The 23,994-nt window shown below is 41.8% G+C and overlaps 2 protein-coding genes across 2 annotated transcripts in view; one reads left to right on the top strand and one right to left on the bottom strand.

The window, feature by feature from the left end:
• Nucleotides 1–6,955: 6,955 nt before the first annotated feature.
• LOC311103073 (multiple coagulation factor deficiency protein 2 homolog) lies at nucleotides 6,956–15,971 on the bottom strand. The gene is made up of 4 exons (XM_084144600.1): nucleotides 15,891–15,971; nucleotides 15,340–15,548; nucleotides 8,799–8,958; nucleotides 6,956–8,687 (listed from the first exon to the last, which is right to left on the bottom strand). The coding sequence occupies exons 1-4, from the start codon at nucleotides 15,960–15,962 to the stop codon at nucleotides 8,556–8,558; spliced, it is 573 nt and encodes a 190-aa protein (XP_084000726.1). The 5' UTR covers nucleotides 15,963–15,971; the 3' UTR covers nucleotides 6,956–8,555.
• A 290-nt stretch (nucleotides 15,972–16,261) lies between these two features.
• Nucleotides 16,262–23,994, top strand: part of LOC311135034 (tetratricopeptide repeat protein 7A-like) — a 47,836-nt gene continuing 40,103 nt past the window's right edge. The window contains exons 1-5 of the mRNA XM_084168893.1: nucleotides 16,262–16,395; nucleotides 17,793–17,991; nucleotides 19,352–19,515; nucleotides 19,808–19,976; nucleotides 23,809–23,939. Of these exons, the coding sequence (XP_084025019.1) occupies nucleotides 17,859–17,991; nucleotides 19,352–19,515; nucleotides 19,808–19,976; nucleotides 23,809–23,939 (597 nt within the window). The 5' untranslated portion in view covers nucleotides 16,262–16,395; nucleotides 17,793–17,858. The remainder of the gene's footprint in view (nucleotides 16,396–17,792; nucleotides 17,992–19,351; nucleotides 19,516–19,807; nucleotides 19,977–23,808; nucleotides 23,940–23,994) is intronic.

The following is a 23,994-nucleotide window of genomic DNA, read 5'->3' as shown; positions in this document are numbered from 1 at the left end:
AATGCATTGCATGTTACATGTTCTGTGACTAGCAGGTTTAAAGTTCAAGGTAGCCTAACTGAGACATTTGTGGGTAATCTAAATAGACTGGCTGAAATATATGCTATCTTTCTCCTAACAATGTATTTTGTATTTTCACAGTAAATAAAGTAGTGTGTATTGGGAGTGATTTGTTTGTTTATGTTAAAAGTGATGCTACACTCTAAAAATTAGGGGTTCAACAAGGGTTCTTCTAAGATCCTCAAAGTTCATCGAGGAACCTCCTTAGTTGGTGGGGGTTCTTGCAGGAACCTAACTGCCCAACTGAAACATTTGGATTTGAATTTGAAAGGACAGCAGGTGAAGGCACTTTACTGAAAAATGTAAAGATCTCCTCAATTTAAGGTAAGGTTTATCCCTTGTATGACCTAAATTGATATTGTTTTATGATGATACAATCTATCTTTCTAAAACAGAAAATGGACACAATTCAATGGATATCAATCAACAAAGAGGTAAGAATATGTAGGCTATAACAATATGTTGAAGGCTAGCTGTATTGGGTGCAGATGACTGAACTGCTCACTTTTGTGTCTGTCTGCAGATATAGATGAGGAGGCATACAAAGGGATGTCAGTTGGTATTGGTATGTTATGCAGATCGCATTTATCATCCTCCTCCCTTACCTCTTCAATGAAAATCCCATCGGCCTCTACATTATGGACAAGGTATGTGTATGAAAACCATTATCAAAACAGTTTGTCATTCACATTCACCACAAAAACCAAGGTATGAATACTGTTGTATGCATGTTTTGTTAATCTGTATAATTACATTTTTGGGGATTCACAGACTTCACCCTCCCTACACCTCTGATGAATATAACAGGAAACCTGTTCGATCACCATGCACTGCAAAATCATTCTGGCTATGGATACGGAGAACACAACATTAACATCAACATGCCAGAGGACTTGGACTTGGGGCAGTGCTGGGAGTTTACCTCATATTTGTATTTTTTAAATTCTATTTTGCCACTAAAATCACAAGACACTGAGAACTAAAATAGTGTTATTGCTATGCATATTATTATCATTAATAATAATAACAACAACAAAAATTAACCCCAAAGTTTCTTCGCGGATCCATTAAATGGGGTTCATTGAAGAACATATAGGGGTTCCCCCACAGTTTCAATTTGAAGAACCCCTAAAGGATACTCCAGGAACCTTTTCTTTTCAGAGTGTAGAAAGTTTTTGTATAATTTCAGCCAGTAGTTGTGAAAATAGCGCTCATGAGTCAAAACTGGTCCCCGGAAATTGTGCACAATTGTGTACAACGTCATCCATTTCGTATGATGTTACTTTTCTGCAATTCATATATGTTACGAATTCCAATTTCTACAATATGTTACGAAATGCTTAAGATCCCATTCAATCTTTTAAGGTACAAGGTGTGAGTACAATAGGTGTCAATTAACTCAGAGAGAACTGCACTAACATGCACTAAGTGTGCGAATGCCACTGAGACATAATCAACATAAAACGACATCAGAAAATACTTTCATATTTGTTTATTAAAGCATATTACACAGACAACACAGTTGCATCTGTCTACTAATGTCATTTTATAGCTTTCAATTACACATTTCTAGTCAAATAACTGGATTCACTGAACAACCAACACTGAATGATTAAAATAACTATTTTGTAACAAATAATGTTTCAGTATTGGAAATGTTATAAATGGGTTGAATATAGACCTGGGCCTTATAACATAAAGACCTGGTAACCTTATAATGATATGTTGCTGTTTGAAAGCAATGCATCTCATTAGGAAAAAATAAAGTGTGGTGTATCTACACATAACATTGTCACTTCAATAGGAAGCTAACATTTATAGCAACATAACCATGCATTCTACTAATAGCACATCTGTACAATTAAGTTATCCCTTGAGTATTGGCATCACCCAGAGATTTCACTGTGCTGCAAGTCAAGTGAATCCAGTGAAGAAGAAATCACAAAGCGCAGCACAACATCTCCTGTATTACATTCAGATTATGTTCATCTCAAGTATCAGCCCTGCTGTAAGCAGAGTAAGTAGGTAGATAACAGACCATGTTAGGGATGTATGTGTGGATCAGCAGAAAAAGTACTAATTTGTTATTGCCCGTGTTTGACCAGAACCAGACCTGTACCACGCGTGGCTTTTATGTTACCTGGGTCACATTCAGTACGAACAAATGGAAGAAAGCATTTTGAAAAGAAGAATGCGCATACTTATAGGACTAGCCGAGGTATTACTTTCTCTGTTTTAAAACACTGTCTTCCGTTTTGTTCCAACTGTAGGCAACCCTGTTCATGGCCTGTTTCTGTGTTCAGACAAATCCTACAAACCTGCTTTGCCATTCCCACACTCTCATATTTATTCTGTGGTACAGTATGCTGCAGCTGAGCCGTAACATTCCCACTATGAGTAATAGAAAAGGCCACACTTAAAGTTAAGGACCACAGGCAGTTGTCGTTAATGGCCTAACTTGATTGGATGCATAAATATAAGATATTTTGGTCCATAATCTTAGATTTCATACAGCAAAGCAGCTCTTAGGTGAATATTAAATTCCAACATGACTGAACTCATTTAGTTGTTAGCATACAGTAGGCAAATTTGGCAGTTTCTGTAATAATTTAATAATATACTGATATATATATATATATATATATATATATATATATATATATATATATATACACACAGTACCAGTCAAAAGTTTGGACACACCTACTCATTCAAGGGTTTTTCTTTATTTTTACATTGAAATAACACATATGGAATCATGTAGTAACCAAAAAAAGTCTTAGTTTTTTTCAATTGCTTACACATTAAAATGAAAACTTTCCCACAATTAGCAAAACCTTACACTCAGGGAGCAAAACACCGGCCTAGATTTGCACAACTGTAAGCACATTGTCAGCTTCACACTTTTTGCAAAACATTACACACAGTGATTTGCAAAACACTAAACACACTTGTATGCATTTGACACAAATGTATCATGATGTCATTTCCTTGCAATTTAAAGCAAAGGCTTTCAAATGAACACACCCATGAACCAATTGGTTAAACACAGCCACCAGGTGTGCACACACACTGGCGCTTAATTGTAGACACACCAATCAGGTTTAAGCACTATAAAAAGGCAACAGGTAAGTTCACCTGTCTTCAAAAAAAATGGACGGTGTCAGAGGGAGAGGGAGACCTGGAGGAGGGGTAGGACATGCACAAAGAAGAAGACAACCAAATCTGTGTAACGATATTCGTGCTACAATTGTGGACCATGTTATAAACCACGGACTAACAACGAGGGAGGCTGGACTGAGAGTACAGCCTAACCTAAGCAGGTACACGGTGGCATCAATAGTTCGGACATTTCGTCAAGAGCACAGGTGAGAAACTTATCTTCTGTCAACAGAAAATACATAGCTTACTGCATGTACTATATCAACAGTTTTGGTATCTATTCCTGTATCATTTTACAGTAAGCTACATGTATTTTGTTTGGCCAACATAGGTTTGAACGTCGAGAACACCAAGGAGGGAGGGGCCCCATATTCACACAGGAGCAAGAGAGAGAGATCATAAACCTCGTTTTGGCCAATAATGCAATCAGACTTAGAGAAATTCAAGCCCATATTGTCAATGATCACCGAATTTTCAATAATGTCCAACAGGTCTCTCTGTCAACAATAGCCCGTATCCTTAAAAAAACAAAGTTCTGATGAAACAACTGTATAAAGTGCCATTTGAAAGAAATTCAGACTGGGTGAAAGGCCTGCGGCGTGAATATGTGGTGGAACGTTTTGTTCACTGACTGTAGTATTGTGTACTGCACACATAACCTTTTTACTGTACATGTAATTTTACTGTATAACAGACCTACAGTAAATTGATCTACACAATGTGATCTTTTGCTGTATTTCAGAGTTTTGCAAATGGATGCGGAGGAAGTCCCGCATGAGTTGATATATATTGATGAGGCTGGATTTAACCTGACAACAGTGAGAAGAAGGGGAAGAAACATCAATGGCCACAGGGCTATTGTCAATGTACCAGGGCAACGTGGGGGTAACATTACCCTTTGTGCTGCCATTACACAGAATAGGGTCCTCCACCGCCATTCCAACTTGGGTCCTTACAACACTGACCTCATTCTTACATTTTTAGACAGATTACACAATATTATCACAGCAGCAAACCAAAGGGACCAGATGCAATACATTGTCGTCTGGGACAATGTAGCTTTCAATCGTTCTGCTCTGGTCCAAAACTGGTTTCATCAACACCCACAATTTACAGTTCAATACCTTCCACCATACTCCCCCTTCCTAAACCCCATCGAGGAGTTCTGCTCAGCATGGCGGTGGAAGGTTTATGATCTCCGGCCCTATGTCCAGATGGCCCTCATTCAAACTATGGTGGAAGCATATGATCAAATTGAAGCAGCATCCATACAAGGGTGGATTCGTCACTCCAAAAGACTCTTCCCACGTTGCCTTGCAAATGAAAATATAGCCTGTGATGTTGACGAGTCCCTGTGGCCAGATCCAGCTAGGCGGAGAGATGTTTAGGTTATTTTTCTTTTTTATTCGGTACTGAACTGGATATGTAATTTCTTACAGTATTACTGTAAGCTTACAGTATAAACGGTACGTTCAGTAATACTGTATGAAAACTGGAAAACGTTTTGTTGAAATGTTCAGTATTGACTGACTTGAGTACATGAAAATAAATAAATATTTTCATTAGTCTGCACAATTGGTGTCATGTGGTGTTGGTTAATTTATTTTTACACTTTCTCTGTGTAAATGCTAAAAGTGTTTTATGTTGAGCACAGGAGTGTTTAACTGATTCAAACAGAATCAGACCATATGATGGTTGGGTTTATGTTATGACAACAAAATAAGGTTTTTATAAGACATTGTATAGTTTTGACAAAAGTGTTCCATTTTGCAAATGATCTGAGGTGTTGTGCTACTTTGGTGTAGTGTTGTGCTAATTGTGTGAAGGGGTTTGAAAAACTGGGCCCTGTTTTCAAAATTGTGCTTAAGCACTTGAAAAAAAACTGTAAACAAATCAAAATATATTTTATATTTGAGATTCTTCAAATAGCCACCCTTTGCCTTGATGAAAGCTTTGCACACTTGGCATTCTCTCAACCAGCTTCATGAGGTAGTCACCTGGAATGCATTTCAATTAACAGGTGTGCCTTCTTAAAAGTTAATTTGTGGAATTTCTTTCCTTCTTAATGCGTTTGAGCCGATCAGTTGTGTTGTGACAGGTAGAGTGGGTATACAGAGGATATCCCTATTTGGTAAAAGACCAAGTCCATATTATGGCAAGAACAGCTCAAATAAGCAAAGAGAAACGACAGTCCATCATTACTTCAAGACATGAAGGTCAGTCAATACGGAACATTAAGAACTTTTAAAGTTTCTTCAAGTGCAGTCGCAAAAACCATCAAGCGCTATAATGAAACTGGCTCTCATGAGGACCGCCACAGGAATGGAAGAGTTACCTCCGCTGCAGAGGATAAGTTCATTAGAGTTACCAGTCTTAGAAATTGCAGCCCAAATAAATGCTTCAGAGTTCAAGTCACAGACACATCACAACATCAACTGTTCAGAGGGGACTGTGTGAATCAGGCTTTCATTGTCAAATTACCACTACTAAAGGACACCAATAAGAAGAAGAGACCTGCTTGGGCCAAGAAACACGAGCAATGGACATTAGACCGGTGGAAATTTGTCCTTAGGTCTGGAGTCCAAATTGAAGATTTTTGGTTCCAACAGCCGTGGCTTTGTGAGACACAGTGTGGGTGAACGGATGATATCCGCATGTGTGGTTCCCACCGTGAAGCACGGAGGAGGAGGTGTGATGGTGCTTTGCTTATGACACTGTCAGTGGTTTATTTAGAATTCAAGGCACACTTAACCAGCATGGCTACCACGGCATTCTGCAGCGTTACGCCATCCCATCTGGTTTGCGCTTAGTGGGACTATCATTTGTTTTTCAACAGGACAATGACCTAACACACCTCCAGGCTGTGTAAGGGCTATTTGACCAAGAAGGAGAGATGACCTGGCCTCCACAATCACCCGATCTCAACCCAATTTAGATGGTTTGGGATGAGTTGGACCGCAGAGTGAAGGAAAAGCAGCCACCAAGTGCTCAGCATATGTGGGAACTCCTTCAAGACTGTTGCATTCCAAGTGAAGCTGGTTGAGAGAATGCCAAGAGTGTGTGCAAAGCTGTCATCAAGGCAAAGGGTGGCTACTTTGAAGAATCTAAAATCTAAAATATATTTTTATTTGTTTAACACTTATTTGGTTACTACATGATTCCATGTGTGATTTCATAGTTTTGATGTCTTCACCATTATTGTACAATGTAGAAAATTGAGTAGATGTGTCAAACATTTTGACTGGTACTGTGTGTGTCATATACAGTGGCTTGCAAAAGTATTCACCCACCTTGGCATTTTTCCTATTTTGTTGCCTTACAACCTGGAATTAAAATGGATTTTTGGAGAATTGTATCATTTGATTTACACAACATGCCTACCACTTTGAAGATGCAAAATATTTTTTATTGTGAAACAAACAAGACAAAAAAACAGAACTTGAGCGTGCATAGCTATTCACCCCCCAAAAAGTCAATACTTTGTAGAGCCACCTTTTGCAGCAATTACAGCTGCAAGTATCTTGGGGTATGTCTCTATAAGCTTGGCACATCTAGCCACTGGGATTTATGCCCATACTTCAAGGCAAAACTGCTCCAGCTCCTTCAAGTTGGATGGGTTCCGCTGGTGTACAGCAATCTTTAAGTCATACCACAGATTCTCAATTGGATTGAGGTCTGGGCTTTGACTAGGCCATTCCAAGACATTTAAATGTTTCCCCTTAAACCACTCGAGTGTTGCTTTAGCAGTATGCTTAGGGTCATTGTCCTGCTGGAAGGTGAACCTCCGTCCCAGTCTCAAATCTCTGGAAGACTGAAACAGGTTTCCTTCAAGAATGTCCCTGTATTTAGCGCCATCCATCATTCCTTCAATTCTGACCAGTTTCCCAGTCTCTGCCGATGAAAAACACCCCCACAGCATGATGCTGCCACCACCATGTTTCACTGTGGGGATGGTGTTCTCGGGGTGATGAGAGGTGTTGGGTTTGCGCCATACATAGCGTTTTCCTTGATGGCCAAAAAGATCAATTTTAGTCTCATCTGACCAGAGTACCTTCTTCCATATGTTTGGGGAGTCTCCCACATGCCTTTTGGCAAACACCAAACATGTTTGCTTATTTTTTCTTTAAGCAATGGCTTTTTTCTGGCCACTCTTCCATAAAGCCCAGCTCTGTGGAGTGTACGGCTTAAAGTGGTCCTATGGACAGATACTTCAATCTCCGCTGTGGAACTTTGCAGCTCCTTCAGGGTTATCTTTGGTCTCTTTGTTGCCTCTCTGATTAATGCCCTCCTTGCCTGGTCCGTGAGTTTTGGTGTGCGGCCCTCTCTTTGCAGGTTTGTTGTGGTGCCATATTCTTTCCATTTTTTAATAATGGATTTAAATGGTGCTCCGTGGGATGTTCAAAGTTTCAGATATTTTTTTATAACCCAACCCTGATCTGTACTTCTCCACAACTTTGTCCCTGACCTGTTTGGAGAGCTCCTTGGTCTTCATGGTGCCACTTGCTTGGTGGTGCCCCTTGCTTAGTGGTGTTGCAGACTCTGGGACCTTTCAGAACAGGTGTATATATACACTGAGCTCATGTGACAGATCATGTGACACTTAAATAGTCCACCTGTGTGCAATCTAACTAATTATATGACTTCTGAAGGTAATTGGTTGCACCAGATGTTATTTAGGGGCTTCATAGCAACGGGGGTGAGTACATATGCACGCACCACTTTTCCGTTATTTATGTTTTAGAATTTTTTGAAACAAGTTTTTTTTTTTTTTTTCACTTCACCAATTTGGACTATTTTGTGTACGTCCATTACATGAAATCCAAATAAAAATCCATTTAAATTACAGGTTGCAATGCAACAAAATAGGAAAAATGCCAAGGGAGATTAATACTTTTGCAAGGCACTGTATATACACACCTCTCTAACTCTCTCTCTCTTTCTCAGGGGGGAGGGGGGATTATTTCGGGTAAAATAAAACACCAGGCCACACTTGAACGTCTAAAACGAGATAGAAAGTATGTAGAAATTATAATGGTGCTATATATTTTCAAATTACTGCCCTTTTACTGGCCCGAAAATTGATTTTGACAAACCAATCGGTCAAAAGAAAATCTGTGCGTCCCTCCGTTGAATTTCAAAATCCCGATGTGGCCCTCGAGACAAAAAGTTTGTCCACACCTGGTATGCTGTCTGGATAGGTAAAGGATAGTGATAGCACCACAGAGAGTGTGACAGACAGGTAAATTAAAACAATATATTTTGCTTTGAGATGGAAAGTGTGGTTGTGGGCAGTGCACTGAGCCAGACCTCAGCAGTTAGGCAGCGTCTCGCCTCTACTCCAGGGACTTGGCAAACTCGGCGTAGTCTATGTACCCGTCGTTGTTTTTGTCATCGTCCCTTAGAACGTCATCTATAAGGCTTATGAGGTCTTCCTCTTTCATAGGCTGGCTTTCCTCTCCTCTTTCCTACAGAAAGGTGGAAAAACACACATGCATGAGTGTGTGTGTGTGCGCATAGATGAATAAAATGCATACATGGCATCATTGGCTGTTAATATCATTTGTAATTACACATACCTCTTTGTGTACATGAGTGATGGCTGTGGCCAACTCCAGCCCATCCAGTAAGTTGTTGCCATCATAGTCATGCATCTTAAAGTAGTGTAACTGTAGCTCCTGCGGCAACATATCTGACTCCGGCTTGTCAATCACACCTTCCAGATGCTCCATGATGTGTCTTATACAGAGAGGACATAGGAGAGACACTGGTCAGTGCATTAACCATGTCATATACTGTCAGCCAAATGGTAGGTAAAGCTGTAATTCAAGCGTCTGGGAGACTTCGGCTGAGAGACTGTTTGAGCTCAGGGGTTCGGTGCCGTAGTGAGCTGTTTGGATAATATACAGTACATGGCCATAAGTATGTGGACAGCTGCTTGTCGAACATCTCATTCCAAAATGGTGGGCATTAATATGGAGTTGGTCCCCCCTTTGCTGCTATAACAGCCTCCACTCTTTTGGGAAGGCTTTCCACTAGAAAGAACATTGCTGCCGGGACTTGCTGATGTTGGGCGATTAGGCCTGGCTCACAGTCGGCAATCCAATTAATCCCAAAGGTGTTCGATGGGGTTGAGGTCAGGGCTCTGCGCAGGCCAGTCAAGTTCTTCCACACCGATCTCAACAAACCATTTCTGTATGGACCTCGCTTTGTGCACAGGGGCATTGTCATGCTGAAACAGGAAAAGGCCTTCCCCAAACTGTTGCCACAAAGTTGGAAGCACAGAATCGTCTAGAATGTCATTTAATGCTGTAGCGTTACTTCCCTTCACTGGAACTAAGGGGCCTAGCCCAAACCATGAAAAACAGCCCAAAACCATTATTCCTCCTCCACCAAACTTCACAGTTGGCATTTTGCATTGGGGCAGGTAGCGTTCTCCTGGCATCCGCCAAACCCAGATTCTTCCATCAGACTGCCAGATGGTGAAGCGTGAGTCATCACTCCAGAGAACGTGTTTCCACTGCTCCAGAGTCCAATGGTGTCGAGATTTACACCACTTCAGCCGACGCCTGGCATTGTGATCTTAGGCTTGTGTGTGGCTGCTCGGCCATGGAAACCTATTTCATGAAGCTCCCGACGAACAGTTATTGTGTGGATGTTGCTTCCAGAGGCAGTTTGGAACTCGGTAGTGAGTGTTGCAACCGAGGACAGGCGATTTTTACGCTCTACACGCTTCAGCACTCGCCGGTCCCGTTCTGTGAGTTTGTGTGGGCTACCACTTCCCGGCTGAGCCTTTGCTGCTCCTAGACGTTTCCACTTCAGAATAGCTCTAGCAGGGCAGAAATTTTACGAACTGACTTGTTGGAAAGGTGGTATCCTATGACGGTGCCACGTTGAAAGTCACTGAGCTCTTCAGTACGGACCATTCTACTGCCAATATTTGTCAATGGAGATTGCATGGCTGTGTGCTCGATTTTATACACCTGTCAGGAACGGGTGTGGCTGAAAAAGCCAAATCCACTAATTTGGTGTCCACATACTTTTGGATATACAGTACCAGTCAAAAGTTTGGACACCTACTCATTCAAGGGTTTTTCTTTATTTCAACTATTTTCTACATTGTAGAATAATAGTGAAGACATCAAAACTATGAAATAACACATATGGAATCATGTAGTAACCAAAAAAAGTGTTAAACAAATCAAAATATATTTGAGATTCTTCAAAGTAGCCATCCTTTGCCTTGATGACAGCTTTGCACACTCTTGCCATTCTCTCAACCAGCTTCACCTGGAATTATTTTCCAACAGTCTTAAAGGAGTTCCCACATATGCTGAGCACTTGTTGGCTGCTTTTCCTTCACTCTGCGGTCCAACTCATCCCAAACCATCTCAATTGGGTTGAGGTCGGGTAATTGTGGAGGCCAGGTCATCTGATGCAGCACTCCATCACTCTCCTTCTTGGTCAAATAGCCCTTACACAGCCTAGAGGTATGTTTTAGGTCACTGTCCTGTTGGAAAAAAAAAAAAAAGTTCCACTAAACGCGTATCGCTGCAGAATGATGTGGAAGCCATGCTGGTTAATTGTCCCTTGAATTCTAAATAAATCACTGACAGCGTCACCAGCAAAGCACCCCCACACCATCACACCTCCTCCTCCATGCTTCACGGTGGGAACCACACATGCAGAGGTCATACGTTCACCTACAGTCGTGGTCAAAAGTTTTGAGAATTACATTTACATTTTAATCATTTAGCAGACGCTCTTATCCAGAGCGACTTACAGCAGCAATTAGGGTTAAGTGCCTTGCTCAAGGGCACATTGACAGATTTTTCACCTAGTCAGCTCGGGGATTAGAACCAGCGACCTTTCGGTTACTTGCACAACGCTCTTAACCACTAAGCTAATTACACAAATATTAATTTTCACAAAGTCTGCTGCCTCAGTTTTTATGATGGCAATTTGCATATACTCCAGAATGTTATGAAGAGTGATCAGATTTGCCATGAAAATGAACTTAATCCCCAAAAAACATTTCCACTGCATTTCAGCCCTGCCACAAAAGGACTAGCTGACATCATGTCAGTGATTCTCTCGTTAACACAGGTGAGAGTGTTGACGAGGACAAGGCTGCAGATCACTCTGTCATGCTGATTGAGTTATAATAACAGACTGGAAGCTTTAAAAGGAGGGTGGTGCTTGAAATCATTGTTCTTCCTCTGTTAACCATGGTTACCTGCAAGGAAACACGTGCCGTCATCATTGCTTTGCACAAAAAGGCTTACATTTTAGTAATTTAGCAGACGCTCTTATCCAAAGCAACTTACAGTTAGTGAGTGCATACATTTTCATACTGGCCCCCCATGGGAAACAAACCCACAACCCTGGCGTTGCAAGCACCATGCTCTACCAACTGAGCTACAGGGGACTACTGCCTGCTTCACAGGCAAGGATATTGCTGCTAGTAAGATTGCACCTAAATCAACTATTTATCGGATCATCAAGAACTTCAAGGAGAGAGGTTCAATTGTTGTGAAGAAGGCTTCAGGGCGCCCAAAAAGGTCCAGCAAGCGCCAGGACCGTCTCCTAAAGTTGATTCAGCTGCGGGATCGGGGCACCACCAGTGCAGAGCTTGCTCAGGAATGGCAGCAGGCAGGTGTGAGTGCATCTGCACGCACAGTGAGGCGAAGACTTTTGGAGGATGGCCTGGTGTCAAGAAGGGCAGCGAGGAAGCCACTTCTCTCCAGGAAAAACATCAGGGACAGACTGATATTCTGCTAAAGGTACAGGGATTGGACTGCTGAGGACTGGGGTAAAGTCATTTTCTCTCATGAATCCCCTTTCCGATTGTTTGGGGCATTCAGAAAAAAGCTTGTCCGGAGAAGATAAGGTGAGCGCTACCATCAGTCCTGTGTCATGCCAACAGTAAAGCATCCTGAGACCATTCATGTGTGGGGTTGCTTCTCAGCCAAGGGAGTGGGCTCACTCACAATTTTGCCTAAGAACACAGCCATGAATAAAGAATGATACCAACACATCCTCCGAGAGCAACTTCTCCCAACCATCCAAGAACAGTTTGGTGACGAACAATGCCTTTTCCAGCATGATGGAGCACCTTGCCATAAGGCAAAAGTGATAACTAAGTGGCTCGGGGAACAAAACATAGAAATGTTGGGTCCATGCACAGGAAACTCCCCAGACCTTAATCCCATTGAGAATTTGTGGTCAATCCTCAAGAGGCGGGTGGACAAACAAAAACCCACAAATTCTAACAAACTCCAAGCATTGATTATGCAAGAATGGGCTGCCATCAGTCAGGATGTGGCCCAGAAGTTAATTGACAGCATGCCAGGGCGGATTGCAGAGGTCTTGAAAAAGAAGGGTCAACACTGCAAATATTGACTCTTTGCATAAACTTAATGTAATTGTCAATAAAAGCCTGACACATATGGAATGCTTGTAATTATACTTCAGTATACCATAGTAACATCTGACAAAAATATCTAGAAACACTGAAGCAGCAAACTTTGTGAAGACCAATACTTGTGTCATTCTCAAAACTTTTGACCACGACTGTACTCTGCGTCTCACAAAGACATGGCGGTTGGAACCAAAAATCTCAAATTTTGACTCATCAGACCAAAGGACAGATTTCCACCAGTCTAATGTCCATTGGTTGTGTTTCTTGGCCCAAGCAAGTCTCTTCTTCTTATTATTGTCCTTTAGTAGTGGTTTCTTTGCAGAAATTCGACCATGAAGGCCTGTGGCGGTCCTCATGAGAGCCAGTTTCATCATAGTGCTTGATGTTTTTTTCGACTGCACTTGAATAAAGTTTCAAAGTTCTTGAAATGTTCTGGATTGATTGACCTTCATGTCTTAAAGTAATGATGGACTGTCGTTTCTCTTTGCTTATTTGAGCTGTTCTTGCCATAATATGGACTTGGTCTTCTGTATACCACCCCTAACTTGTCACAACACAACTGATTGGCTCAAATGCATTAAGAAGGAAAGAAATCCCACAAATTAACTTTTAACAAGGCACACCTGTTAATTGAAATGCATTCCAGGTGACTACCTCATGAAGCTGGTTGAGAGAATGCCAAGAGTGTGCAAAGCTGTCATCAAGGCAAAGGGTGGCTACTTTGAAGAAACAAAGATATTTGTTTAACACTTTTTTGGTTACTACATGATTCTATATGTGTTATTTTATATCGTTTTGATGTCTTCACTATTATTCTACAATGTACAACTTTTGACTGGTACTGTATATAGAACAAAAATATAAAATGCAACATGTAAAGTGTTAGTCCCATGTTTAATGAGCTGAAATAAAAGATCCCAGAAATGTTCCATATGCACAAAAACTTCTCAACCATGTTGTGCACAAATTAGTTTACATCCCTGTTAGTGAGCATTTCTCCTTTGCCAAGATAATCCATCCACCTGACAAGTGTGGAATATCAAGAAGCTGATTAAACAGCATGATCATTACACAGGTGCACCTTGTGCTGAGGACAATAAAAGGCCACTCTAAAATGTGCAGTTTTGTCACAACACAATGCCACAAATGTCTCATGTTTTGAGGGAGCTTGCAATTGGCATGCTGATTGCAGGAATGTCCACCAGAGTTGTTGCCAGAGAATTGAATGTTAAATTCTCTACCATAAGCCACCTCAAGTCATTTTATCGAATTTGGCAATACCTCCAACCGGCCTCACAACCGCAGACCACGTGTATGGCGTCGTGTGGGCGAACGATTTGCTGATGTCAACAGAGTGCCCCATTGTGGCAGTGGGGTTAAATTTTTGTTCAGTATACAAAACATTTGGAACACCTTCCTAATATTTAGTTGCACCCCCCTTTGCCCTCAGAACAGCCTAAATTTGTCAGAGCAGGGAGTACAAGGTGTCGAAAGTGTTCCACAGGGATGCTGGCCCATGTTGACTACAATGCTTCCCACAGTCGTGTCATGTTATCTCCCGAGTGGCGCAGTGGTCTAAGGCGGTCCTGGAGATCCTGGTTCGAATCCAGGCTCTGTCGTAGCCGGCCGCGACCGGGAGACCCATGGGGTGGCGCACAATTTGTCCAGGGTAAGGGAGGGAATGGCCGGCAGGGATGTAGCTCAGTTGGTAGAGCATGGTGTTTGCAACGCCAGGGTTGTGGGTTTGATTCCCACGGGGGGCCAGTATGGAGAAAAAAGAAAAGAAAAATGTAAGTCGCTCTGGATAAGAGCGTCTGCTAAATGACGTAAATGTAATGTTGGGAAAGGGGGATGCCTTGTCAGTTGTACAACTGAATGAATTCAACTGAAATGTGTCTTCTGCATTTAACCCAACCCCTCTGAATCAGAGCGGTGCAGGGGGCTGCCTTAATCGATATCGGCGCCCGGGGAACAGTAGGTTAACTGCCTTGCTCAGGGGCAGAACGACTGATTTTTTACCTTGTCAGCTCGGGGATTCGATCCAGCAACCTTTCCGTTACTGGCCCAATGCTCCTACCAGCCAGGCTACCTGTCACTGGATGTCTTTTGGGTGGTGGACCATTCTTGACACACAGGGTAAACTGTTGAGTGTGAAAAACCCAGCAGCGTTGCAGTTCTTGACACACTCAAACCGGTGCACCTGGGACCTACTACCTTACCCCGTTCAAAGGCGCTTCAATATTTTGTCTTGCCCATTCACCCTCTGAATGGCACACATACACAATCCATGTCTCAAGGCTTAAAAATCCTTCTTTAATCTGTCTCCTCCCCTTCATCTACACTGATTGAAGTGGATTTAACAGGTGACATCAATAAGGGATCAATCATAGCTTTCACCTGGATTCACCTGGTCAGTCTGTCATGGAAAGAGCAGGTGTTCCTAATGTTTTGTAAACAGAATTTGGCTCCTAACGTTCTTTTGGCAGGCAATAGTATTGCAAACAAAAGTTATCAAAGTTAATTGTTCTACCCATTCACATTTATGTGGCCTGTTCTTTAGACACAGAATGGAAGAAAATGCTCAGAAACCGAGAGAAAAAGGAAGGTACCTGTACTTGTCCAATAAGAAATGTTTGCTTTTGTTCTGTTGCAAAGCATTTTGGAGAAGTGTACCCTAATGAACACGACCCAGTACTCACTCTCTGTCATGGACCATGTTCTTGTCCAGGTGCAGGTTAGGATGGTGAATCTCCGGTGGGTGTTCGTGGGCTGCCTGCTCATTTGAACTGACAGACAGCAGAAAGCAGGAGACCAGGAGTAGCCAGCCCCACACCACGCTCCTCCTGCCACTTACTCTTAACACCATTCTGGGCTGTACAGTAACTACACAGACAGCCAGACAGACCAGCTGAGAGAGAGAGAGAGAAAGAGCTCCATCTATGAACCCATATGTACATTTTTGGAAACACATAGATAGCAGAAGAATGAGAAGATTGAAAAAATGGAATTGCAATTGTTTCAGTGATATGTTATTCTATGTACAGTTCGGTATGCAAATTAGCTAGTGATGTTGTAGACACAGACACATGGCTGGCTACCGTTAATTATACTATGAGAGTGCACCTTTAGACAAATCTATTTTGTTTTCAAGATAATCCGTTAGTTTAGCAAGATAATCAATACGGTGATAACAAGACCACCATAATGAACTGGATCTTCAGCGATGTGAATGATCGAAATGCATACTCACCAGCTGAAAAACAGATTTGGAACCGTTAGCTTTAACTATTTGTATTTTAACGTCTTCACCCTTTTTGGGCATTGCTGTGAGCCGTAGTCACCTTTCAACCCATGGACACGACAGCTAAATTCTGATTGGATATTGGCATTTTGCGTCAGAGATTTGAAGGCGTGCAGTAGTCTAACCAGACACCTGTCAGTGTCCAAAACACGAACATGAATGTAGTTGTTTCGTTGAATTTGAGAAGTAAACACATCTGACAAGCAAATGTCAACCTTTCATATGGAAAATGAAGCCGCCAAATTTATTTTCCGAAGATTTGAGGTTGGATTAGCTATAGAAAACTGTCCTGTGATAGCTTGTAGTCGTAGGTACTGCACTTGACCTAAACATTAGTTTGCTGTGTAGCTAGTTAAGTGCCTCGAGCTGTCGTTTTGTAATGTTTTTGTGAAAGACAATTTAGCAGCCGTCCTGCGAAACTGGCTGCTAAAATGTGTTCTGCCACCATGTCAAGGTATATGAAATAATGTATTGTATTCTTGACAAATGGTCATTAAGATAATCATTCACAAATAGTGTATGTTGTAACATTCAATGAACTTTACTGTACGACCACCATTGGACTGCTTAATGTGTTCGACCCGCCCCTTACTCACAAATAAGGCAGGCGCCAATGAAATGTATACATTTTTGTATCCAGTTTGTGTAACATGTAAAGTGTTACATTCTTGCCAATGGATTTGCAAAAGGTGTAATCCTCGATCACACCTACAGTGTCATTGCGCAAAATGGCACGCAGCATCATCTGGATATATGTGCAACAAAAGTTCAACATTCACCTTCAGCTACCATTTCTGTCAACCCGTCTACGGATACAATTTGATGCATATATTCGATCATTCCAATGTATGTACCACTCAGAACGCTCTGCAAGGCAATGCTTCAAGGCAAACGCAGCGTTCCATTGGAAATTAATGTACTTCTGGTGTACCAAAACGCAAAAAAATGTTGTGATCGAGGCATATACTCAGTCAGTCATTTGTTACCGTGCAGTGCTGAATTGTCTGAGCAGACCATATGGCAGGTGTAGGCTTAGCTACCTATAGCACTAAATCCTGAAGTCGGTCAATGAAAATAGTTGATCATTGACCTTTTAAATACAGTAGCCTACTTGGGATTTTTTTGAGGGATTGGACATACACTGCGGTAAAATCATGAATAATAACTTGCCACCTGTGTGTCTCAGATCCACAGAATTTTACTGTTTTATCTATAAACTCTGAACTCTGGTAGGCTATTAGCGCTAATCCCAGTAGGCTAATTGATCTAGTTAGGGAAAGCTTTTGAAGGAAAGTCTAGGACGGGTTATCTAGGACAAAAGGCACTTCAATACAAACACCTTACGGTGGCATATATGATAGCTAATGTGTTCCCTCTACCGTATTACAATGGTTTGTAGCGTAAGTTGGCTAAAGAAAATAAGAAACAAATAAAATACTTAGACAAGCATTATTGTTTCCTAAAATCTTTACGGTGTGTTGGCCTATTGTATGCTAAATAAATACAAGCATAATAGGGTACAGTCGACTATCGACTGGCTATATAATAACCGAATTCATTAAATAGATAGTTATTATGAAAAATAAACTAAACTGAGTTTACGAAAGTTGAAAAATATTAACTCACACAATGGGTATACACACATCTCCCTATCTCATCCTCAAACTGAAGAACCTGTACAATAGTATCTTGAGTTTGTTTACAACTCTTTTTCGTTGTGTGTGCTATTTAAGTATACATTATGGTAAAATATTATTTTGACATGTCCACCCAGAATTTGTATGAGGGAAGGTAGGGCAGCAGCACATGCTCATTGATTACATTACACTTTTTTCATGGTCTGTTTGTCAGTGCGCAGTTACTCCCCGGGTATCAGGGGAGTACGGTCACCGAGACAGATCGGGATCTAGAGCGAGCATGGCATCAAGGAGGGTATCCTTCTCGCAATACCGTCTGGAAGCGGAGATCGACCGCTACAGAGCAGAGTGCCAGTGGGACAAGATACCCCCTATCGTAGAGCAACTCGTGGCCGCACGATTTCACGAAGACGGTGAGTGGTGACTACCTGTTGGATTTTTGTATAGGTTTGTTTTTTCTCAGTAAGTTTTTGTCACATGTCCAGACAGGGATGGCGATAGTTCTGCATGTGTTGGACTTTGTACTCTGCAAGTAACTTAATGTAATTCCCATACTCTGCAAACAATTAAGTTGACAACTTTACTGCAGTTTGGGCATATCTGAAGCTGTTCGTTGTATACATCAATACCGTACACTTCTCAATGGGCGATGTTCAAAACACAGAACATATTGTAATGAACATGTATTAACTGATTGTCACTGTCACTGTAATTCTTTGTCCGTTTTATTATTTTCAATGTATGTAGGCCTATGTATTCAAACACACTACTCAAACACTCAGTGGGTAGGCAAATGTAGCTACTCACCTCACCTGGCTAAAGTAAACATGGGGTAAGGTGACATGGCTCACGACCTTGCTGCTTGCCACTGTTATTGTGTCAATAACCAAATATTTTATGTCATATTATTGGCTGGATGGGGTGCCTACTGCCCACCTGAAACTGTTTTCACCTTTCACCATGCTTGCAAGTGTACATAACTCTTAATGTGTTATTCTAGACTGAAGTGTGTAGAATTCAAGTCATCCCTAGCTGGTCTGCTGTTAAAGTCTGTCTTGACAGTGACAGTTTGCCCACTGTCTTGACACTGTCCCTAGTTGTTGCAATTCAAGACAAGGGTGAAATCACAATCAGTCTCTGACCAGGATGTTTTGAGATTACAACACGTGTGTTGGAAATAATGTAACTTTATTCAGATGCTCTGTAGAAGATTTGTTCTTCTCCTGAATAATTAAGAAAAGTTATGCACCTCATTAACATACCCCATGAAACTGATTTGTAACACATTGCTGTTATACTGTAGTTAATGTTTTATAGAGCAGAATGATTTGTTTTATGTGTTTAGACACCATACTGTACATCACATTATACATTCTGCAGCCCTTATCCTCCCTTTCAGTGATTAACCTTGATTGGGACAGTCTCATAAACATGATGGGCTACAGTATGTCAGAGATGCCAGAACATAAACACCAGTCTCAGACTTGGCGTCAGAACACACCACCAGAGACAGGAGAGGAGTGAGAGAAGTGAGAGCTGGACCAAACAGGAAGGCTCTAATCCAGAATGTGTAAACAAGTGACTTTTATTGCCATCCAGTGACACCACTGGTGTTTTTTCTCCCTTCTCTCTGGGGCTTATGCTATGGTGGACTGGGCTGGGTTTATTTGGGCTACCAAAGCTGCTGACCCCTGACCCTGAACTCCCACTCTGCACTCCACTTAACCTTCCAATACTCTGAATTCTGTCCCAATTCCCTCTGCCCTCCTCCAGATGACTACGGGACGCTGTTATTGGCCGAGGCCCTTCTGGAGGAGTGTCTACAGGACAACCTGAGTCTGTTACGCAACGCCACACCTTTGACGGACATCAACCAGCCCAAACTGTCCCGGTCCAAGGGCTACCTCAACTCCATCCTGAGCAGGGGGCTGCTGGCGGTCTGTCTGAGCATCTCCCCTCTGTGTCACCTCCTTCTACACCTCACTTCCTCCGATTGTACTCAGCTTTCTATCTCGTTAACTTGTCTCACCAAGTTTCCAATTAGTCTATTATTTTCATATTTACCTGTTTTCTCTGTCACCCTTCACTTAGTCTCTCGTAACAGTCTTAACAATAAAATGATGGTTCTGGGTGCCTTCCCTTGGTTCACTTATCTGTTTGTCATTGTGGTGTCAACAACTCACACCCCTCGTGTTGTGTCTCTCTGTCTGTCTGTCTGTCCCCACACAGCCCAGGCACCTGAACGAGGCTCTTCTCCTGATGGCCAAAATACACTATGTCCAGGGCTGTTACCGTGATGCCCAGGGCATGTGTGCAAGGGTGGGTATAGACGAGCTGACGGGGGATGAGCAGCCCCTCTACCACCTGCGTCTGCTCGCAGAGGCCTTTGTCATCAAAGGTACCAATCCTTTCATAAGCAAATACTGGGTGATATGGAATATGGAAAACACATCATGTTTGACCTGTGTGGTATTTGGTTATGGCAATTTGTTTAGTAGACAGACTAAACATTCTGTGTGACCTGAGATTTTTACTTGATTATGACCTATGCTAAAATGGACATTCAATGCACAAAATAAACAAATGACCATGGCCCGTGTTCATCAAGCATCTATTAATTATAATGCAAACGTCAAAACTGATCCTAGATCAACACTCCTACTCTGAGATGCTATTTGAATACGAGCCCAGAGCTACAAATTATGATTTCTATCAGGTATCCTCTGGTTTTAGTCTCCATCTGTACAGTGTTATGATTACATGGAGCTCAGATATGATTTGCATACTGGCACTACTCCCTCTCCGATGAACTAGACAAAGAGAGAGCCAAAGCCTGCAGACTGGCACGTTTCCCTGAAAAACACTAAAGTTGAACAGCACTGTGCATAACTGTGATCTAATGATCTAGTTCCTAATCCCCATGGCAGGAGTTATTATAGGCCTGTGATGACTATAACCTTGTATGGGTTTAGAAGTCGAATGTAGATCAGCTAAATCTTTATCTAAAGGCATGAACAGACCAGTAGGATTGTCGAGGGTCTGCCTGCCGAGAGTGCTTAGCACCTCTGAACAGAGTGCCAGCTGTAATTTGCAAACCTTGTGCAAACCGATTATTCATGTAGAAACGGACAAAAATGATGCCCACCAGCGGTGGTCCCTATAACAGACGCACCGTCTGCAAACGAACAGCCCCCTACTGTACAGACCGACAATCGGTCTGGTGAGTTTTCTCCTTTAGGCTGTGAAAGGAAGGAGGCATTGACCATGTGTTCTTTCTCATTCATTTATATGAGGGAGGTATACTGTAGCTTGGCTATATACATAGGGTACCAATACCGAGTCGATGTGGAGGGATACGAGGAAATTGAGGTTGATATGTACAATACAGATACAGTTGAAGTCAGAAGTTTACATACACTTAGGTTGGAGTCATTAAAACTCGTTTTTTAACCATACACAAATGTCTTGTTAACAAATTATAGTTTTGGCAAGTCGGTTAGGACATCTACTTTGTGCATGACACAAGTAATTGTTCCAACAATTGTTTACAGACAGATTATTTCACTTATAATTCACTGAATCACAATTCCAGTGAGTCAGAAGTTTACATACACTAAGTTGACTGTGCCTTTAAACAGCTTGGAAAATTCCTGAAAATGATGTCATGGCTTTAGAAGCGTCTGATAGGCTAATTGACACCATTTGAGTCACTTGGAGGTGTACCTGTGGATGTATTTCAAGGCCTACCTTCAAACTCAGTGCCTCTTTGCTTGACATCATGGGAAAATCAAAAGAAATCAGCCAAGACTTCAGAAAAAAAGGTGTAGACCTCCACAAGTCTGGTTCATCCTTGGGAGCAATTTCCAAATGCCTGAAGGTACCACGTTCATCTGTACAAACAATAGTACACAAGTATAAACACCATGGGACCACGCAGCCGTCATACCACTCAGGAAGGAGACGCGTTCTGTCTCCTAGAGATGAACGTACTTTGGTGCGAAAAGTGCAAATCAATCCCAGAACAACAGCAAAGGACCTTGTGAAGATGCTGGAGGAAACAGGTACAAAAGTATCTATATCCACAGTAAAACGAGGCCATATATCGACATAACCTGAAAGGAAGAAACCACTGCTCCAAAACCGCCATAAAAAAGACAGACTACGGTTTGCAACTGCACATGGGGACAAAGATCTTACTTTTTGGAGAAATGTCCTCTGGTCTGATGAAACAAAAATAGAACTGTTTGGCCATAATGACCATCGTTATGTTTGGAGGAAAAAGGGGGACGCTTGCAAGCCGAAGAACACCATCCCAACCGTGAAGCACGGGGGTGGCAGCATCATGCTGTGGGGGTGCTTTGCTCCAGGAGGGACTGGTGCACTTCACAAAATAGATGGCATCATGAGGAAGGAAAATTATGTGGATATATTGAAGCAACATCTCAAGACATCAGTCAGGAAGTTAAAGCTTGGTCGCAAATGGGTCTTCCAAATGGACACTGACCCCAAGCATACTTACAAAGTTGTGGCAAAATGCCTTAAGGACAACAAAGTCAAGGTATTGTAGTGGCCATCAGAAAGCCCTGACCTCAATCCTATAGAACATTTGTTGGCAGAACTGAAAAAGCGTGTGCAAGCAAGGAGACCTACAAACCTGACTCAGTTACACCAGCTCTGTCAGGAGGAATGGGCCAAAATTCACCCAACTTATTGTGGGAAGCTTGTGGAAGGCTACCCGAAACGTTTGACCCAAGTTAAACAATTTAAAGGCAATGCCACCAAATACTAATTGAGTGTATGTAAACTTCTGACCCACTGGGAATGTGGATAAAAATAGAATGTGAAATAAATAAAAGCTGAAATAAATCATTCTCTCTACTATTATTCTGACATTTCACATTCTTAAAATAAAGTGGTGATCCTAACTGACCTAAGACAGGGAATCTTTACTAGGATTAAATGTCAGGAATTGTGAAAAACTGAGTTTAAATGTATTTGGTGTATGTAAACTTCCGACTTCAACTGTAGTTAGGGGTAAAGTGACTAGGCAACAGGATAGATAATGTTATGTGTGTGTCTTTGTGTCTGTTTGTTCCGCAACGCAAATCAGTTCCTGGTTTCAGCAGTGGTTACAAATAATATGGGAGCCTATTCAGAATTTAGTCTAAGTAATGCAATAAAGCTGTCTCTAGGGCAGTGTTTACCAACTCCAGTCCTCGAGTACCCCCAACAGTAAAAACAATTTTGTAGAGTCAGACAAGCACACCTGATTCAACTTGTCAACTAATCATCAAGCCCTTGGCAGTGTTTCCCCAACTCGTTCCTCGCGACCCCAGGGGGTGCATGTTTAGATTTTTGCCCTAGCACTACACAGCTGATTAAAATAATCAACTAATCATTAAGCGCACGCACACAGTGAAAAAGAGGGCATTGTCCATTGTCACACAGCACACTGCTGGTCCATGTCTGGGTAATTGTGTTTGATAAGCATCACTCATCATCATCATGAGATTCATTACATTCAAGGAGTCATTGCTTCCTGGCCATTGACACATTGACGTCATCACAGGGTCTGCTGCTTAAATTGAAGGGAAGAATTCATGAAGCAGCCTTGTTGAGGTCTATCATTTAATAAACCATAATGGACTATAAATAATGTTAGTAGAATAATACTAGAGTCAAGCCAATATGCTAAAAGGAAAGTGCTTAAGAGAGAGAAGATCTAATGGGAATCACTCAACTATGTAAAGGGTTTGACATTGCATAGTTTCTCAACGTCTTTCCAAAGTTTCCATGATATTGTTTAGGGAATGTTATGCAATAGGAATATTTGTTAGATGAGGTCTTGTCTATTGGCAGCTGCTCCTTATTTGATTAAGGCTGACATCTGGTCTTAAATGTTATCCTCCCTACCGCCCTGCAGTCCTGGAGGTCTCCTCTCACTCTATTTATTCATGCCAATAACCTTATTCCCCCTCCAGCCATCTACTGACTGTCTCGAAATGTCACAATAGCAACAGTATTATTTGTTTTCAGTGTCAAATGCATCACCTAACTACAGAAAAAAAACGTTTCTGATCTCCTTTCTTTCTTTCTTTCTTTCTTTCTTTCTTTCTTTCTTTCTTTCTTTCTTTCTTTCTTTCTTTCTTTCTTTCTTTCCTCGTTCTCTCTCTCACTCTCTCGCTGTCTGTCTCTTTTTCTCTCTCTCTCTATCTCTCCCTCTCTCCCAGGTCTGTCCCTGGACCACCAGGCAGTGTCAGCTGCCTCCCGTGTCCGTCTGTCTGAGAGAGAGGAGGAATGTCTTTCCTGCTACCTGAGGGCCTGTGACACCGCTCTCGTTTACCTGCAAGAGCTCGATAAGGTGTGTGTGTCTGTGTGTGTGTGTTTTTGCTGGTTATTTCTACCCACATTTTCAG

Source organism: Coregonus lavaretus, assembly GCF_964263955.1.
Source record: "Coregonus lavaretus genome assembly, chromosome: 1".
Taxonomy (NCBI): domain Eukaryota; kingdom Metazoa; phylum Chordata; class Actinopteri; order Salmoniformes; family Salmonidae; genus Coregonus; species Coregonus lavaretus.
Note: the sequence above shows the minus strand (reverse complement) of the source record. Positions and strands in the feature narration are given on the sequence as shown.

Coding starts and splice junctions, on each gene's coding strand:
- LOC311103073 (XM_084144600.1), bottom strand. CDS start 15,962: ATGCCCAAAAAGGGTGAAGACGTTAAAATACAAATAGTTAAAGCTAAC. Junction 8,959..15,339: donor AACATGGTCCATGACAGAGA/GTGAGTACTGGG, acceptor TCTCTGTATAAG/ACACATCATGGAGCATCTGG. Junction 8,688..8,798: donor TCACTCATGTACACAAAGAG/GTATGTGTAATT, acceptor ACCTTTCTGTAG/GAAAGAGGAGAGGAAAGCCA.